The following is a 20359-nucleotide window of genomic DNA, read 5'->3' on the forward strand; positions in this document are numbered from 1 at the left end:
TATGTCGCTAATGCATCTTTAAGTTTTGAGAAATGTAAACATATATTTAAACATTTGAAGGTTAAAATCCTTCAGTAAAGTGGATTTTTATGGTCATATAAGGAATCTTGTTTTGATGCTTGATTTAATAGTAACTGTTCTTTTAAAACAAAAAAACTATATATTGAATAAACTGTGTCCTCCCTCCAAATTGCAAAAACTGTAAGCATCTTTATCTACAGATTTATGGATGGCCCATCCATGTGACTATAACCATCAACACAGATATTATAGAAATTAGTCATATATGTATGCTTGTTATAAACATGATCTTATGTATGAATCTAATTCATAAATTGTCCCTTAGATTAAGTTTTTATGAACAGAATCTAATGCTTGGTTAGCAATTTAGGAAGGCTTGATGAGAGATATGCATTGGATTCATTTTTTTTTCTCAATGAGAAAATATCCTGGCTCAAAGCAGTGAAAAAGTGAGGTCAGCTTTGCCATTTTCTCCATCCCTTCATCCTTAGTCCCCAACTTGACCTCTCTCATGTTTTTGCTTTTGCTTTTGCTTTTTGTTATTTGAATATTCAAATTATATATGGACCTGTACTCTAGCTTCAGAAATATTCTGTTAGATCAAAGCCTTCCTGTAGATATAAGAAATCCAACAGTATACAAACAGCCATTTTGGATTCTGGTGGTGAATAAATAGCATAAATAAAAGATTGATCCAGAAGTGTGTTTTCAAAGAGTAGTATTACTTTCTAATGTTCCCTTTGTAGTTTGTGTAGGGTATCAACTTACTTTACAAATTAATATATCACTGTAGCACTGTCATGCAGTGCCACAAACTTCATTTAAAATTTTGCATTTGTTACTGGTTATGGGTTATTTTTGTTCTTAAACTGAATGCTGCATAAGATATAGGGTGGTCCCCTTTCTTCAAAATTAAGAGAGAAAAAAGTAGTAACTGACTGTGGAGATCAGGAATGGTTGATGCATGTAACTGGTACTTCTTTAAACTTTGGTCTTCCATATAGGTTGTTCCGGTGTACCTTGACTAACATTCCTCAGACTCAAGCCTTACTGAATAAAGCCAAACTTCCTTTGGGGCTCCTGCTTCATCCTTTCAAAGATTTATCGGTATGTCAGAGTTGCCAAGTTTGAAAAACACTGTTCTAGATGATAACAGAGTTCTGCATGCATGTATTCTCCATAATTCTCTCAGAGGTTAATTCCATGAATTCTGTTTGATTTATGTAATCGGTTGTGATGGCCAAATTAGCAAACTCTGGCTGCAGCAGTTTCTACAAATAAAAATTCCAAATCTAGGATTAATTGTGTTTGGATGGATCTCTAAATTTTAGGAATTTTAGTTTATTGATTTTGGTATCAATTACAAATTTGGATATTTGATTCAAACAATTATAAGGAATTAAGTCCTGTCAGGAAGAGGAAGAATTGAGAATTAGAAGAAATTCAGATGAGCCAACTTTACCAAAAGTGGAATTTTGTGAAACCTGCCATTTCAGAGTCCAGTTGCAGCAGCATACTTTAAATATCTTTTATCTATCTATATGTATCTATGTATGTGCAGGGCTTGAAGAGTGATGAAACTTTACAGTGATTGAAATAAACATTGACTGATGGTGCTACAGCTTTCAAAGTGTTTATGTTTATCTTGTCAGGCATTTCAAAAGATAATATTTAATCAAAATGGGAGGACCTACAATATCTGTCTTTCCCTGATTTTAATCTGCTGTGATGGTTGCTGTTTGCAAATAATAAAGAGTTACTAGGCTAGGGAATTACCTTGTGGGAAATGGGGCGTCAGTTGTTACAAATTAAACAGATACTCTAGCTTGTCTCCTTATATTGTATTTCCTTTTAATTTATTTATTTATGTTTATTTATATATCAAATTCGTCACCTCCCATCTCGTTAAAAAATGACTCTGGGCAGTTTACAGAAAAGATAAATATTAATTAAAAATACAATATAACAATTCAATAAATTATCCTAGATAAATATTAAGTATCTTCCAAGATAACTGATGGTAACTAAAAATTATAAGGTTTGGGGAATGTCATCAGGGCACCAGCCACCTCCAGGGTTGGTTAAAACTCTTCTTGCCCTACGCAAACTGGCAGAACCAGGTCTTCAGTTCTTTCTGGAAAGCTGGGAGGGAAGGACCAGCCACACTTCTGGGGGAGAATATTCCAGAGGGTGGGGGCAATGGCAGAAAAGGCTCTCCTCCTGGGCCCCACTGGCCAACATTCTCTCGCCGACAGGGTCCATAACATGCCCACTCTGCCGGGTGGGACAGGTCAATGTGATGGGGGTGAAATGGACCCCCAGCATGACATAAATGCATGCTTGAATATGACATACAACATTTTATATAGGTTGTCCTCACCTGGATAAGCATATGTTGCTAAATATGTTAAGTGTCCAAGTCTAATTAGCATTTATGGGTAATATGTTATAGGATGTATTAAACATTCAGTTTTCCCTTCCTGCTTTCAAAATAAGAGCTGACTGCCTTCATCATTAGATGAATATTTCAGTGTTGTCTGCAAGTATGAAAACTGCAAAGCCATGTCTTCCACTGGCACATGACTGGCCTTAAAGCCATCTCTTAATTTAGAAGCTCATAGAAAAAGTACTAGATTGAAATCAGAATTGCTGTTGCAAACATACATGACAAGGCTGATCTTTATTTTTATTATCATTACCATTGTATTTATTCAGTCCTAAGTCAAAAGAAGGAACCAAAATTACACTTGATGACAAATGTATTCTTAAACAAGTGGCTTAAGCATTCCTCTTTTCAGCAATTGCCTGTGGTAACCTCCAGTACAATTGTGAGATGTCGTAGCTGTAGAACATATATCAATCCTTTTGTCAGCTTCCTTGATCAAAGGAGATGGAAATGCAACTTGTGCTACAGAGTAAACGATGGTGAGTTTTCTTTGAGTTTAAATCCAATAAAACATCAGTTGACTTCTTATTAAGAAGTTTTTAAGAATGTGTGTATGTATACATACATACAAGCTGCTTGATTCCAGTATGATATAATTATGAGATCAATCTCTAGCCGCTTCGGGGTAATAGAACATATGGGATTAAATATTTCCTTAAAAGACTACTAGGCTGAGAAATGTTATATAAAATACTGTAAACTTTAGAGTTATGCTGGTTTATAAAGGGCATTTTTCATCCTACAGTTCCTGAAGAATTTATGTATAATCCTGTGACAAGAGTTTATGGAGAGCCTCATAAAAGACCTGAAGTTCAAAATGCCACCATTGAGTTTATGGCTCCTTCTGAATACATGGTGAGATTTTGTTCCCCTTTCTCTCTCTCATTCTCTCCCCCCGCCCCATCTTACGCATTCTGTAGTCATAATAAATACAACTTGTGCAGAACTACTGTATCTCAGCATTTTTCTTCTTTTATTTGACTTTTATTCATTCTTGTGTAGCTGTTATAGAAATACTAGACAATAGTACTTCAGTTGAGACAAAGTGACTGGATATAATTTATCCCAGAGGTCAGAAAACTTTGCCATATCTTAGAGCTTTCAAGTAATTGGTTGGATCCTCAAGCTCTTTATTTACTATTAAGAGCAGCTCCCTTCTGTGTTAAAAACTGCTCTTAAGCTTCCAAAATTTCAAAAGCACCCTTTCAGATACTATGAAGATTATGAGAAAGTAAAAGTCAAGCAGTGTGCCCTTGCTTATAGAACAAATCATGCAAAACTCTGGGTCTTGTTCCACAAGTTTAGTTATCTCATTTTCCCTTATTTGTTGATGCTTATATAGCTATACTACTCTAGGAAAAGTTATTGATCTTACATTGCACCAAGCAAAAGTTTATCTTGCAGTGGAGAAGCACCTTTGAGTCAGTCTTGATTCCTGGAAACTTCATGGACAGGTTCATGCAGTTTCTCTGACAACACTGTGAAAGTGATTTGTCATTGCCTTCCTTCAGGGTATCAGGGCCTCTTAGAGAGAGGATGGCTGGCCCAAAGTCACCTGACTGGCTTCCGTGTCTAAGGAGGACCAAAATCTAGGTCTTTGTGCTCCTAATCCACCACCTTAACCTCTATGCCACACTGGCTCTCACAGTAGAGAGAGAAGTTACTATTCTTTTTTACTGCAACCTTTCACATCATACTGAATTCTGCTCTGAAACGTCTCTCAGTTTCAAGAGCAGCTTTTTCTGCATGCCTATCTGAACACGAACAAGCAAAACAACGCATGCAGCTGTTGAATCCTGGCTGTTAAATATATGTTTTATTTAGAAATATAAATAAGAGCTTTGGTAGCTCGGTTGAATATAACCAATTACACTTACAGGTCACAGTTGGAATGTAGATGTTTGCTAGACATACTTTATTTAAAATGGAAAAGATGCGTGAAACATCCCAATCTGGCTCCAGAACATTGCTTTTTCCCAGAATGTTCTGGTTTTTCTCTGGTACAGGCTGATCTATGTATTCTGGAATTTTGTATACTTCCAGAAGTTCCGGATTTGGACCACACCATGTCTGATTCTTCACAAACCACTTCCAGTTTCAGGTGATACACAAACCATTCAGAATACCTTGGTCCATTCTGGAGAAAAAACAGGATGTTATAGGAAAAAATGAAATGTGCTTGAGCCAGATCTTGCCAGTAAGAAATGTTTGGGTGACATCTGTAAAGCGCTTATCATGATCTCTTATGCTTTAAAAGTGAAGATTTTTGCAGAATTTGAAAAATTGATTCTGTTTGTTTATCCTTTTTAATAAACCTCAGTGTTAGCCCCAGAAAAAAGGTTAAGTCCAAAAGATGTCCCAGATTTGAAAGAAATGTTGGCCTTAATATATTGCAGCTTTACAATAAATATATCCCTGTCTCATAGCGATCCTCAGTCTTCTAAGTCTCTGAATCCACCATGCTACCATTTGCTATTTTTAAAAAAAATTGTGGGGTACACTATGACTTTTCTTCCATTTTGTAACAAGAGTTACAAAACAGAAAGAGCTGAATAATCTTGCTAAAATGAAAACTTCTCATCTTCACAATAGAGATTAATCAATAAATGGATTACAATATAAGTGCATTATATTTACGGTATTAAAAATTGCAGACTACCTTACAGCCAACTAAAAGCAGTCACTGGTCTTGGATTGACATTTAAATGATCATAATTGTGTCTCATTTTTTTCAGCTACGCCCACCTCAGCCTCCTGTGTACCTCTTTGTATTTGATGTGTCTCATAATGCAATAGAAACAGGATACTTAGACACTGTCTGCAAGACTTTGTTGGACAATCTAGATCTGTGAGTCCTTTGCATCTTTTCAGTGTATCAATGTCCCTCTAAAGTTATAGTTACAGTAACATATTTGAGGAGGGGGTGTCTGTAATTAAGGAATGTTCACTGAATTGAAAAATAGGATGGCACAGGAGTTCAGATCATTCACATGATGACATCAGTACACAGATAACATAAATTAACACAAATTTGCAATGATGAAAGTTTGTAAACCTTTTAGAACTACCTGTAATCCAAGTAGTATGACTCACAATGTGATCTGAGCTTCATCTTTTAATAAAGAGATTCTGGTTAAACAGGTAACACCCAAAAAGTGTGTTGATCACTGAGCCAACTTTCAATGTCTTTGTGTGAAAAAGTATATGAAGTCCTAGGATAATCAGTCCTCTTGAGATGTTGAATCAGAAATTTCAGTCAAGAAGATGACAACCAGATGTGTTCCTCCATTGTTAAAAAAGATAAACCCAAAACACATACTGATTGTGACCACTGAAGTCTGCTGTTCATGGCCCAGGTCTGTGCATGTGAATTGTGCCCCAGTCATAAGTGCTGTCTGTGAATACCAGAAAAAAGACTGTTGTTGCTTATGAAGCTGGAAAATGCAATAAAACCATTGCCAAAGATTTTGGTGTCCTTGTCAGGAAGCTAGTGTACATGTGGATAAAATGCAGCACTGATAGTCTTTCTAGGAGTAGTCATCCAACAAAAGTCACCCTAAAAGCAAGGCATACAATACTCAAAGGTTGGGGGGGGGGCTGTCAGAAAGAATCCCAGGGTAATGGCAGAACATTGCATGCCACTCTTTTATTGTCTGATGTTAGTTCCATAAGTCTGCCATAAGGAAAAGTGTGAACAAGAACAGTGTGTATGGGAGGATACCAAGAATGAAACCATTGCTGTACAGAAAGCACATTGCTACCCATCTCAAGTATGCCAAAGACTACTTGGATGATTCAGTGGACCACTGAAACAAGGTTCTTTGAACAAGTATAACAAAAGTGGAACTTTTTGCATTAGTGAAAAATGTTATCTTTGAAAAAAAAAGAAAACTATTTTCTAAAAAAAAGAATACCATCCTGACCAAGAACCATGGAGGTGGCAGTATCATGGTTTGGTGATGCTTTGTAGCCTTAGGACCCAGATGGCTCACAGTCATTGAGCAAATAATGGATTCTGGCCCACATCAGCAAATTCTACAGGATAATATTAAGTATTCTTCCATGAGCTAAAGCCTAAACAAATGTTGGTGATGTAGTACAAACAATGATCCTAAACAGTCGTTTAAATCTATAACTGAATGGCCGAAGCAGAAATTTCATATTTTGGCATGGCCTTGTCAAAGCTCTGATATTAATCCAATTGAAATGTTGTGGCATGACTTGAAGCAAACGGTTAATGCAAGAAAACCAAAAATACCAATGAGGTGAAGAAATTCTGTGAAAACGAATAGGCAAAAACACAAGTTGATGTGCAGGATTGATCTACAGGTAGAGAAAATGTTTTAGTTGAAATTAGTGCTGCTAAAGGAGGTGCAAGCAGTTAGTGTCTCTAAAATTTCATGTATTTATTTTTTTTCCAATGAAGACAGTGAATGATGACTCAGTGTATTCAGTGAAGACATGATGCAGAAAATTCCATCTGGTGCATGCAAAGTCCATTGCATCAGCTTCAGATAAATCGCAGTTTCTGTGTAATGCAATTTGAAGCTCCATGCTGATAATATTTATCTTGTATATAGCTATTATGAAAATGTAGGCATCAAATTTATGTGAATTGCTGAAAGACTTGTTCTGTAGCTCTATCTTTATACCGCTCTATCTTTATACTACAGAATATTTGCAAAGATATTTTATAGTAATGTTTCTTTTAAAAACAATTGAAGAACTTTGGCTGCTTGTATTCTCATACTAGCTTTCAAAGTGTTAAGCTGAAGTATATTCTGTAAGGAATGTGTGTATATACTCTGAAAGGACAATTTGCTTAGGGACCTCTGTATTTTGCAATATTTGTAAGAAACATATAAAATGTCTTCTCCTGTAATGAATGTAAAGTAATTTCTCTCCATTCCAGAATGTCTCTCCTTGGTCAATTTTTTTTTTCTTAAAAAGGAACATTCTGTGACTTTCTATTTTTTGTCATCCTATTGTCACCATAAAGTTCTACTCCAGTGCTTTGAAAATTTAACAATGAACCAATCTGAATGTGAGCTTGATAGCTGTTTATGGAAGAATAATATATTTACCTACATTAAGTTATTTAACATATTACATGAAGTGTTATTTTATGAAAATATATCTGTTCGACTTAAATGTGCACACTTTATGTATTTAATGCCTGGTGCTAAGTTTCTGTGCTTCATTTTCAGACTCCCAGGGAATACTAGAACAAAAATAGGCTTCATAACATTTGACAGCACAATCCATTTCTATAGCCTCCAGGAAGGTCTCTCACAGCCTCAAATGTTAATCATTTCAGATATTGAAGGTAAGAAGAAATAATCTCTAATACTAAATTGATGAAGTATGCTTTATGACTTCTGTCATACACTCCTAAATTGGAACATTAATCCCACAAATTTTCTCCTTTAAAAGTAGGAAAAAAACCCTGTTAAATAACAAGCCTTGGTGCTTTGCTATTAAAGATGATTCTCAGTCATAAGCCAGGAGAGCAAGCAAGGAAAAAGAGCAAATGTATCTTCTAGTCAAAGACATGGCTAGCAGTACATTCCTTCTGGGTAGGATATGCCTCAAATAATCATTTGTGTGTCTGTCTTCAAGAAAAGCAGGGTCTCTTTGCTGTTTCCAATTTTGGGTTTAGAATGAAACTAGGATTTTTAATTTTTCATTGCAGATTTTCTTTCATACACAGAGTGTAGCTATCTGAGGAATAGCCCAATCATAGTTGTCTCATTTGCTGCGGAAGTTTTAGGGCTGCCTCTTAGCTCACTTCTATTACGCATTCTGTCTTCTCTACTTCCATTATAGGAAATGTCAAAGAAGCAAAGCACTTCACACAACTCTCAAGGTTTCTTCAATTTCACATAACTTTCTGGCTGTAGGTCCAGGAAACAAATAATATTTTTGTTGTAGTTTGTAGAAGATCTCTCAGGACAGTAGCTGTTTGCATTTGGGGTAATGTAGAGGTTTTGCCATCTTAGATATATCTACTTTGGGTTGAGGGGAATTTAAAAGGTGCCTTTCCTCAGTAGCCTTTTCTTCACATCCAGCTTTTAGCCTGTGTAAGGTTATAAGTAGGATTTTTGGCACCTTCTACTCCTTACCTGCTCTCCATATGATTAATCACAAGAGTAAGATCCAAATTTAGGACAGAAAGAATAGCCATGTTGCATCAAAGCGAAGACCTATCCGATATACCATTCTGTTCCCACAGTGGCCATCCAGATTTATGTGGAAAGCCCGAAACACATGGCCTCTGGAAATTGATTTTAAGAGTACTGATAGAGGTAATTCAGTGCCATCATGAATAGTAGCCACCACTATGAATAATTCTAATCTCTTTTAATAATAGGTGGCCATCACCATAGTCTTGTAGTACTAGATTCCATAATTTTAATTGATTTAATAATTTTAAAAGATTTAATCCTTTCAGTTTTCTGTAACTCTGATTAATAACATGTTTCCATGGGCTCAGCAGCTTGAATTATTCTCAAAAGTGGTAAGCTAAGCTTTTGGTTTAATTTCCTTCCTTCCTTAAAGGAAGGCCTATAGTTAATGATAGTTATCTTTCAGCAACTTCCCAGAAAACTTGTTCTCAAGAAAATGCTATAAATCTTCAGTCATGATGCTTATTTATTTAGCTACTTCATTCACTAAACATACTTGATAATAGTATGAACAAATATACAAAAAATAATGAACAGTTTGCAGTACTAAATATAATGGAAATCAAGATACATAGCACATGATACTAATACTGTTTATTAAGCTTTTAAACTACTGGTCAGCCATAGTTTAATATTTTAAAAATGCATTAAAATGCTTAGGATACTGCCTACAATTAAGTATTTGTGGGGAATTGTCTGATGTCTTATAATATAGGTCAGTTTTTCCATTCTCTCTCAAGGCCCTTAATACAGCTTAGAGCCTAAATACAGCTTCATAAGACTTCATAAGTCCTCCTGATGAACCTTGACTGGAACAATGTGATTTGAACATATTTGCTTAGAGGTTTTACTCAAAAAATAAGACTCCTTAGAGTGGGAAATTTCCTTAGCTATTTTATTTTAGATAAAAATTAGTTTAAGTAACTTCTGTTCACTGCCTGTGTATATGTTCATGATGCTTCTCCTTGTCCTTTTAATGGAAGTTTCTTTTTGGCTTGACCTTCCATCATGAAAATAAATCTCTCTTGAAAATACCTCTAGACTTCAAATAGCTACAAGAAGAACCAGCAAGTTGGTTTATGTAGCTGAATTGAATAACTCAAGTAAATTCTTCCTCCAAATTCCCCAACAAAACAAGAAATCCTGGATTTCACATAATCCCCTGCTTGGATGACTTCCTAATCTGGTCATCAATGTTGTCCAAGCAGATGCAAGGCACAGTGCTCACCAAAACGTTCAGTACATTATATGAATCTCATTTTTTCTTTTGAGATTAGAACAACTGAATGGCATCTTGGGCATAGTTGCCTTGGACAGTCATCTCAAATTGGATTGTGATGTTGATAATGTTTGTTATCTAAAGTAAAAATGTTATGCAAGCTAATGGATAAGATTCACGTGCTGTAAAAATTATTTTAAATAATTGAAGAAACCTCCACAAAAAAGGACATAAAATCATCACTCACAATAATATCCTCAAGCACCTAAAAAATATTGGAAAGTCTTCAGTCCCCATAGTTTGGCTACCTCTGCTTTATAAATGGTAGTAATTGGGTTTCCTGCAGAATCAGATGTCAAAATCCAATTACTTCAAAGAAAGTAATTAATGTTTTGTAAACATCAGGTTCTGAATTATTTTTCGATTTGAGGACTATAATTTTATTTTACATGTTAGTATTTTCATACTGTGTTAGTATAGTTTTAAAGCGAGTATGTATATTGCTGGTGCCTCACTTTCCAAATGTCTTCATCTTGCCTGTAGATTGAGTCATTCTCCCCTCACCACTCACCATCCTCATCAGTATTAATGATCCATTGAAAAGCTGTTTAAGTTAAGTTAGCCATCTGGTCCATCCCTTTCACCTTGTTAGGGATTATCATATCAGTATTTTTAAGGGCAGTACATTAACAGCTTGGAGGGGTACTTCACTGATGTTCATCCTAGCACAAATGTTTCTATTCATGTATACGCATATGCTCAGATGTCATTGGGGAGGGCCTTCAAGTGATTATGTTGAGCTTCAACAGGACCCAACACTTGGACACTTCAAAAATGGGTTGAAAGTGTGATTTAGACATTTAAATATTCAGTCTTACGCATACATATGATGTGCATCCTGCTTTTTACCATCTTTCCCGCCCCTTTTCTTGCATGATGACCAAGAATGGAAAATTCATTGTATTATGCAGACAGAAAACAAGGCAGGTCCTTTTGCTTTGGATAATGGAAGACAGATTGAGGTGAAAAACATACCCTATTTAACACGGTTTCACATCTAGTACAGCATAGTACAGAAATCCACAGAAATGCTACTTTCGTTCATTGCCCACTTCAGATAAAAATTTGGCTGATACACTTTAGGTTAGAGGTAGGCCTTCTAGTCCTTTTCAGGTGTTTTAAATTACAACTTGCACAGTTTCTTTCCATTAAATATGCTTGCTGTGGTTGACAAAACCAAAAATGCAAAATATGTAGAGGTCACCATCTTTTAGGACTGTACAATGCTTTGGATTCAGTTCCAAAAAGGTGCTTTGGAAAATGGGGGCTATGAATGTAGCAGTTGCAGACACAGCTACTGTAAATAATTGCAAGGGGAGCAACATCCATGCCTTCACATGCTTCAAAGCACTTTTTTGGAATCTAATCTGAATTATTGCACAGTCCTATCAGATTATCTATCAGTTGTAGGCCTTGAGATTTTTTCTTTCTCTTATATCCTGAATATAGGAAAAACTTTTTTTGTTTTGCCTTTGACTAAAGGATAAGTTGAAAATTTTATGCCTGTAAACCAAAACATCACAAGAAGTATAAATTCCTATTTCTCTGCACACATATCTCCTATGTGTATAAGAACTTGATAAAGTGACAGGTATCTAGGGTTATCTTCAACAGATATATCTGAAGAAGTCCCATTGTAAACCACATGCTAGACTGGGCACTATTTGTCATGGTGATTGCTGCTGAAAAGGAGTTCATAATCTCCTAGGCAACTTTGGATGGTTGCCACTATGGATAACATACTATGCAAATGATAAAGAGTAAATATTTTTATATTTAGCCATTTTGATGTAGTAGTTAAGGTTCTGAACTAGAAATTGGGAGACTGAGTTCTAATTACAGGTGGCATGAAAGATGGCTGGGTGACTTTGGAGTAGTCACTCTCTCTCTGCCCAACTCACTTCAGAGGGTTGTGCTATAGAGAAAATAGGTTAGGGCATTATGTATGCTGCCTTGAGTTGTCCACATAAAAGCAGGATATAAATCTAATAATAAAATAAATAATATATACTCAAAGTGATTCAGTATTTTTGTTATCTATCTTGCAGAAGTGTTTATACCCATGCCAGAGAACTTATTAGTAAATTTAAACGAAAGCAAAGAGGTAAGAGGAATAATACAGTGTAAGTATAAACAAAATTGTATTTTAAGCAGTTGACTTTAAGATATTATTTTGCCTATCCTATGTACTAAAATGTAAAACAAAACAGCTTCATTTAAAATGTTTGATGCCTGATCTTGGGACAAATGGCAGCCAGCAGTCTGAAGAGTGAGAGGAGAGGTTAGTCCTCAGACTTCCTCTGGTGACAAGTCATAAAGCTCATCTCGAGGAAGACAAATTGTTCCTTCGAGTTGACATCTAGCGATGGAGTGTTACCACATCAGTTGTCTTGGGCAACCTCTCACTTGGTTGCTGGACAAGAAACATAGCGCTGGTTGGATTTTGGCCCTGACTGCCCAAAATAGGAGTGGATTCCTCCCTAGATTGCTCACATAGTGCAAAAGGGAGCATTTAGCACTACTGTCTGAGCCAACATATGATACCTCATTTCCCCCTGATAGTGCGCTAAAGTTACTGCTGCCAAGAGCAGCCAGATAGTTCAATAAATATAAGCAGGTGCTTAAGTATCCATCCCATCAAAAGTTGTCTTGCCCCTGTTAATTTATGATTGCCGCTAGCTTAACATGGGTATTCAAGTGCTCCTATACTATGTTACCCTTGGGCATATGCATGCCTGACTCAAATGATGGTGGGTTATTTATTTATTTTTAAAAATTGTATGGCTGCCCATCTATCAAAGGAACTCTGGTGGCAAACAAAATGAAAACAGAAACCTCTTCACAAATAATGAAAAGAAAACTAAGTCAGAGCCCCTGACAAAATCTCCATATCCAAGCATCGCGTGTACCCGCTCCTACACCAGAGCTCCATCAACAACATGGCCCCAGTGCTTGGGAGAATAGCTGAATTTTCACAGCCTTCTGGAAGGCCAGTATGGTAGAGGCTGTCCATATCTCAGTAGGGAGGCTGTTCTATAAGGTAGGCACCATGACAGAGAAAGCATGCTTCCTAGGACTTACCAAGGGATACTGCTTCACCGATGGGACCTGGAGTATGCCCCCACCCCACCTGATCTCATGAGACAGGCATAAACTATTAGGAAAGGGCAGTCCTGCAAGTAACCTGGCCCCATGCCATGTAGGGCTTTAAAGGTGACACCCTGAATTGCACTTGGAAGTTCAGTTCATGTAGCAGCAGTGTTACATAGGCATACTGTGAAGCGCCCAATATTGCTTGTACCACCTTATTCTGGACCAGGTGAAGCTTCTGAACACTCTTCAAGAGCAGCCTCACGTAGAACATGTTGTAATAGTCTAATCAGGAGGTGACTAAGGCATGAGTGACCATGAGCAGTGCCTCCCTATCTAGGAATGGGCGCAACTGGCACACAAGATGTAATTGTGTGGAGGCCTTCTTGGCCATGGCTGCACCCCCCAGATTGTACATCAGCTCTACCTGAAAGAGTAAACCCACCCAGAGTTACTAGATATGGTCACTAGATATGGAAGACCCTAAAACCCACAGCCATTCAGTCCTTGTCATGGTTGAGCCAAGGCTAGTCCTTCCGCATTCATACCCACACATCCTCCAGGCACTGGGAAGGCACATTCATGGCATCACTTGGATGGCCGAAAGCACAGCATGTTTATGATACTTAACCCCATGCCAATGGATGACCTCGAGTCACCAGTTTCATATACATGTTAAATAACAGAGAATTGAACCCTGTGGCAGCCCACAAAACATGGGCCTAAGGCTAGAACTCCCCCCCCCCCACATCAGATAGAACTAGCCCTACAGGTAAGAGAACCACCAAAAGATTATGTCCCAGCTTCCAACCCTCAGCTAGCCCAGAAGGATACCATGATCAATGGTATTGAAAGCAATTTGGAGTTCAAGAAAAGCGAGAATGGATATAGTATTCCATCCCAAGACTGCCAGGTGTCATCCACAAATGCGATCAATGCCATTTCAGTGCTGTATCCCAAACTGGAAGCTGACTGCAGTAGGTCCAGATAATCTACTTCCTCTACAGTCCTTTGGAGCCACAACCTTTCAAATAAAGTTGGAGACTGGGTGGAAATTGACCTTCTGAGGAGGGGGCGAACCACTGCCTCCTTCAAGGCAGGCTGGAGTGTTCCCTCCCGTGGACAGTCATTCACTGCTGTTTGGACCCAGCTGCATGTCACCTCCTGGATGCCTTGACTAACAAGGAGAAACATGGATCTGGCAGAACTCCGAGTCCCAAGGACCCTGTCCACTTCTCAAGAGCCATCTGATCAAACTCCTCTCAGGTAACTAGACAAGACTGGGCCTGAGTCATCTACACCAGACTGGCACAGCCAGAGACCAACTACTGATCTACTGATTCCTCGTTACCCACACTCTCACCCGTTGTATAATTAAGTTTAAAGCTCTAAACATCTGATCAATTGTTGTTATTCATACTGCTAAGCTTGGAACTTAAAGTCAACATCTGAAGCTTTCAGTTGCTCTATCAGATGAGATGATGCTATTATAAATTCTTCAAATAATAAAAATAAACCAATCAACCGAATGACTAATTTAAGGTCTCTTCTTTGGAGAAACCCTGATTATGGAGTGGTATTTCCAGAGAAGATGGACTGGCACATATATTCTGGTCTTTTCACTACCAAGCAAAGATTTTTCACCTAGTACTGCTATTGATTTTATTTGGGTTTTATTTTTTTAAGCTGCAGAGTAAGCTTCAATTATTGGACAGTATAAAAAATTAATCAATATAGCAAATAAAAAAGGATGGGATTTTGTTTTTTTTCAGCTGATTCAGGATTTATTGAGAACTTTGCCTCAGATGTTTATTAACTCTTTGGAAACCCAAAGTGCTTTGGGACCTGCACTACAGGCTGCCTTTAAACTTATGTCACCTACTGGGGGTCGGATTACCGTCTTCCAAACACAGCTTCCATCTTTAGGAGCAGGTGCACTCAAACCTCGGGAAGAGCCTAACCAAAAAGCATCTGCAAAGGTTAGCAACACAATCTTATGCCTGATTTTTAAGTGACTCTTAAAATAAATGTTTTTTATTGTAATGGTTCCTTCTAAAAATAATTCTAGTCAGCAGTGTGACGTGGCTGCAAAAATGCAAATGTATCAGGAGAAGCATAGCTTCCAAACCACAGGAAACTAATAGTTCTTCTTTATTCTGCTTTGGTCAGACTTAGCACTGAGTCCTGGGTAGAGTTCTGAGTACTACAATTTAAGAATGATTCAGAGAAACTGGAACAGGTTCAAAACAAGGCAATGAGGATGATCAGCAGAGCAGAAACTGTTTTATGAAGAGACATTTGAAGGGACTAGGCATATTTAGCCTTGAGGAAAAAAGACTAAGGGGAGATACAATACCACTGTTCAGATATCTGAAAGGATAATGCATAGAATATGTTCTGTATCACTACAGAGTGCAAGACACAGAACTATAAGTTGTAGGAAGGCAGAGTCGGACTTCATATTAGAAAAAAACTCCCTAACAGTAGAGTAACTCAACTGTAGAATTTATTGCGAGGCAGGTGGTGAATTCTTTTTTTGTGTGTGTGCCTTCAAGTCAGTCTTGACTTCTGGTGACTGCATGGATAAGTCCCTGCAGTTTTCTTGGCAAGATTTTGGAAGTGGCTTGCCATTGCAGCCTTCTTCCTAGGGCTGAGGGAGAGAGACTGGCCCAAGGTCACCCAGCTGGCTTTGTGTCTTAGGCAGGACTAGAACTCATGGTCTCCCAGGTTCTGGCCTGGTGCCTCAACCACAACACCAAACTGGCTCTTGAACTTCCCTTAACTGGATGTATAGAAGTATAGGCTGTTGTGGATGCTTTAATTTCATTTGCTACACTGAGCAGGCCGTTGGGCTTAATGCCTAAATGGTCTCTTTCAATTCTAATTCTGACTCTTAGGAAACCCACTCAGTCCATTTTGTAATAAAATCCTTGCTTCAGTTTGAACATTACTAACATTTTTTATATTGGGCAATAGGCCAGTGCAAATTATTTGGAATAATGCTGTCTTTACAATAAGGCTGTGAGCAAAGCACCACTTCTCAACCACCCACCCAGCTGGAACTTCCCATTACTTTGACAGCACTGCTGGTGGAAGCATCTTCAGTGCACACATATGCATATGGAGACAATTTAGCACAAAGAGGCTGTGCTAAACCTTTGGGAGGATGCAGCTGCTTCAGTGCTTCAAGGAATGTTGCTTTGCTGGTGGCACCAACATGAGTGAAGCACCCCTTCAAGGTACATATTTTGTCTTTTACCAGGATATACATCTGACACCATCTACTGATTTCTACAAAAAATTGGCCTTGGATTGCTCAGGACAGCAGGTTGCAGTTGACTTGTTCCTTCTTAGTGGGCAGTACTCTGACCTGGCTTCATTAGGTAAGACATTCTTGTCGCTCCCAACTTAGGAATGTGTTGCTTAAAAGATGTAGATTATGTACGGATGATTATAGCAAAATATGGTCATCCTTCATTGGAACTGTTGTATAAAACTTCATATATACGCATGAGAAGTCCTGTTTTACTGGGTTGCTCTCTTTTTTTCCTGTTTAATTAATAAAGGCAAAGTATTTTCTGATGTGTTATTGTAAAATGGAGTAATGAACTTTGATTTTACAATAATAGTTCTTAAATTGTAAAAACTAAAACGTTACAATCAAAGCACGTAGCAATAAATTTAATAATGTACTTGATGCTATCTTCCGTTCATCATTTTTAAAAATCTGTTCTTTGGGGAAAAATGTGTTCCATTTCAGGAGTGTGCCTAGCACTTGAAAGATGTGCATGTTTAGAGAGAGAGAGCTATATATTTGCTTATCCTTCTTTTATTCGTGAAGCTGTTCCTGTTCTTACTGGAAAACAATGCAATTCTTTGCATATTGCATTTCTCTAATTCCAAAAGTAAAATAAGTTTGTTTACTTTTTTTCTTTTTAGGATGTATATCAAGGTATTCTGCTGGTAGTGTCTATTATTATCAAGCTTACCATCATCAACACAATTCTCTTCTGGTGGAGAAATTACAGAAAGAACTGAAACGATACTTAACTAGAAAGATTGGCTTTGAGGCTGTCATGCGGATAAGATGTACCAAAGGTTAGACAGCTTAATATGCCAGTGTTAATCAAAGCATTGTGGTCATAACTGCTAAATGAGTGATTGACAAATGTGTATATAAACATTTTAAATTCTAAGTAGCCTGAATTTGGAATTCTAACAAATGATGTCTGATATTCAGCATTGCATAAGTTACTACTCTTACTTCACAGTTAATTAATTAACTTTTAAGAAAGAGTTGTAATGGAATGTTATGAAAGCTATTGTATAATCAGTCATGGCTATTTCCATGTATGTAAATCCCCTAATGTTGTTATCTCAAAGATCATGGGAATATATTACTGTTGGCGTCCTGTTCACTAGGAGGCAAGGCCTTTTTAAAAAAATGGATGGTTACAATAGAGGCAGCTCTCTCTTTTCCCCCTTTTTCTTGAGATTGCTATTTTGCTCCTTAAATAAATTGGCTCAGGTCTTTGGAGAATCTAGTCTGCCTGTCACAGTAGATCAGTGCTTCAAGGAAGATCCTTAAAGAATGCAGTGTAAATGCAAAGGTCCATTTATCCCCTGGATGTTTTTATTTGGCAAAAGGATAGATTGTTGGTGGTTGGTAGCTAAATTTGGGGTTTGAGGGGAGGAAGACAGCTTGAGTCAACAGGTAAAATGAGCAGCACACATGGATGGGCTAGCTTTTGCATTAATGAATGTTGTGATTTTTCTAAATTTAAGCCTATTTTAACCACAGTTTTCAAGTATTTTCCTGACTCAAAATAGGTTTACATTACTTCTTTACTGTAAGAAGATATATATTTTGATTTCTGTTCAGTTCAGTTGTTGGTGTTACTTTTGAAAAAACAACAGATGTATAATGGTAATGCTAGTAAAGTATTTGCATAACTCTTCCTTTAAGAATCAGAATATTTTAATCAACTTAAGCATTTCAAGAGACACTGGCTGCATTTAGATTGCCCTTTGTATGTGATAAAATCCTCTCTGTATGCACAAAGAAATACTGTTCCTCACTATATTGAGAATACTACAAAAGTTTTATGACAATGGGGTATTTGCCATACAAAAATTTCATTTTCCACACATTGCTTATGCTTTGGTGTTTTTAATGGAGCATGGTACCTTGTAGAAATGCTTAGTAACCGTGCTTAAAGCACATCTGTTGAAGATAAAGAGTGAATACTAGTAGGCTTTTAAATTTAGTCATAATGTTTTTGCTGGTGCTTTATGTGCATTGAAGTAATTATCAGCATAAAGATCTGAATATAGCCCCAGTTTGTGTGCAATTTAAAAAATCACATTTTTAGGAATGCTGTTTTAAATGTTTTTTTTCTTCCACACAGGCCTTTCAATTCATACCTTCCATGGCAACTTCTTTGTACGGTCAACAGATCTGTTGTCTCTACCTAATGTGAACCCTGATGCAGGATATGCTGTACAAATGTCAGTGGAGGAGAATTTGACAGATATGCAGGTGGTCTGTTTTCAGTCAGCCCTCCTGTATACATCTAGTAAAGGTAAGTGGGTCATGGCATCCAGTGTATGCTTCAAGGTCCTATATCTCCACATTTTTAATAACAAAAAAGGGTTGTTATTAAAGCCTTTAGACTTTTGCCACTTTCATGATATATATAGATCTATAGGTTGTCGGCAGATGCCCATGACTTTTACTGTTAAATAGAACTTGAAGATAGCGGGAGGTAAAATGTCTTTCACACAAATTTGGTTAGAAAACAGCAACCTGTATTTAAATTTGTAAGATGAATGACTCTGAATAAGCTACTTCACTCCATGACTGCAATTGAAATAATTTATTGTAGTTTTCGAAGCATAACCTGAGCTTATTTTAAATGCTATTAAAAACAACTTTTTTTAACAGGTGAAAGAAGAATTCGTGTCCACACACTGTGTTTACCGGTTGTAACCCAGTTGAGTGATGTTTATTTAGGAGCTGATGTACAAGCTATTACAGGCCTTTTAGCCAATATGGGTATGTGCTGAATTGTTGGATTGAACTACAAAACATTGTTTGATCAATTGATACTATCATTGTACACTGTTTAAAATATAAGTGGTGATGAATGTTCTGGTTGAGATTAATCTAGAATGCATAACTGCGTTTTGCAAAATATATCTAAATGGCTGGAAAATGTGTCACAGCATGAAGGGCTACATATACTATGCATTATTGCTTTGTACTTTTTTTGGTAAGTAGGGTGTGTGTGCCTGGGCGTGTGTGTGTGTGTGAGAGAGATTTAAGCATCCATTGAGACACTTTTTATTATGAACATCTTCTTGACACCCAAGTGCACTATGTTCTGGTTTTGTTTTTTCAGCTGTTGACCGGTCAGTTTCTGCTAGTTTGAGCGATGCCCGAGATGCATTGGTGAATGCTGTAATAGATTCCCTTTCTGCATACCGCTCCTCTGTCCTAACCATTCAGCAACCAGGTCTTACGGCTCCTGCATCATTGCGTCTGTTTCCATTGTTCATCCTGGCTCTCTTAAAACAGGTAAGAATGAAAATAGAAATTGCCTGAGTAACTAAGTTGTCTAAGTAAATTTTGGTAAAATTAATGATCACTTATAGTGTCATATTTAATCATTTTTTCAGATGCCTATATGCAGCAACAAATTCAGAAAAACTATTCTGAATTGAGAATAAGCTTCCAGACTTCCTGTATATATCAGATATAAAATGTATGGCTGAAATTTATAGGTCTTGAAATGTGTGTCACTCTAAGTTGTCTTATTGCCCTGCTGCTGCTTTTGCTTACAGAAAGCATTCCAAACTGGGACAAATACCCGTTTAGATGAACGCATCTTTACAATGTGTCAAGTGAAAAGCCAGCCATTAGTGTACCTCATGCTTATTATGCATCCCAGTCTGTACAGAATTGACAATCTCACAGATGAGGTAAGATTTTCATCTAAATATGTCTGGGAACCACTGAATGTATCTTCCCAACTTCAGATATTATACATAAGTGTGCCAAAAACATTTGGCTTTTGTGCATGTTTTATAATGAAGGCATGCATTTGCGTGCTTTTCAGATACAGGGAGCAGTTTTCTAGGATATTCTCTGTCAGTCTTTCATTTTCCAGGCCTCAAGGAAGACTTTCCTTCTCCCTATCTAGCCTTGAGTATGACTTACCTATGTGTATATTGACAGTCCAGAACTTTGCAAATAGGGACCAATAGACCAATATTCTCTGTTTTATTTTGTTTTATATATTTTTCATATATTTTACTGTTTTTAGCTTTGTTGTATGC

General features: G+C 37.2%; 1 protein-coding gene across 3 annotated transcripts in view; it reads left to right on the plus strand.

Annotated features, from left to right (window-relative positions):
• Positions 1–20359, plus strand: part of SEC24A (SEC24 homolog A, COPII component) — a 55254-nt gene that overhangs the window by 28859 nt on the left and 6036 nt on the right. For all 3 annotated transcript variants that reach the window (XM_088133760.1, XM_007421879.4, XM_007421880.4), the window contains exons 7-19: positions 1026–1128; positions 2820–2946; positions 3213–3322; positions 5203–5315; positions 7675–7793; positions 11980–12035; positions 14794–15000; positions 16284–16404; positions 16961–17119; positions 18430–18603; positions 18966–19076; positions 19423–19598; positions 19865–20002. In XM_088133760.1, the coding sequence (XP_087989886.1) occupies positions 1026–1128; positions 2820–2946; positions 3213–3322; positions 5203–5315; positions 7675–7793; positions 11980–12035; positions 14794–15000; positions 16284–16404; positions 16961–17119; positions 18430–18603; positions 18966–19076; positions 19423–19598; positions 19865–20002 (1714 nt within the window). The remainder of the gene's footprint in view (positions 1–1025; positions 1129–2819; positions 2947–3212; positions 3323–5202; positions 5316–7674; positions 7794–11979; positions 12036–14793; positions 15001–16283; positions 16405–16960; positions 17120–18429; positions 18604–18965; positions 19077–19422; positions 19599–19864; positions 20003–20359) is intronic.

The sequence above is a fragment of the Python bivittatus genome, unplaced genomic scaffold (genome assembly GCF_059951505.1).
Source record: "Python bivittatus isolate LINGU-HERP-01145 unplaced genomic scaffold, Pbiv_v1 ctg000080_np1212, whole genome shotgun sequence".
Taxonomy (NCBI): domain Eukaryota; kingdom Metazoa; phylum Chordata; class Lepidosauria; order Squamata; family Pythonidae; genus Python; species Python bivittatus.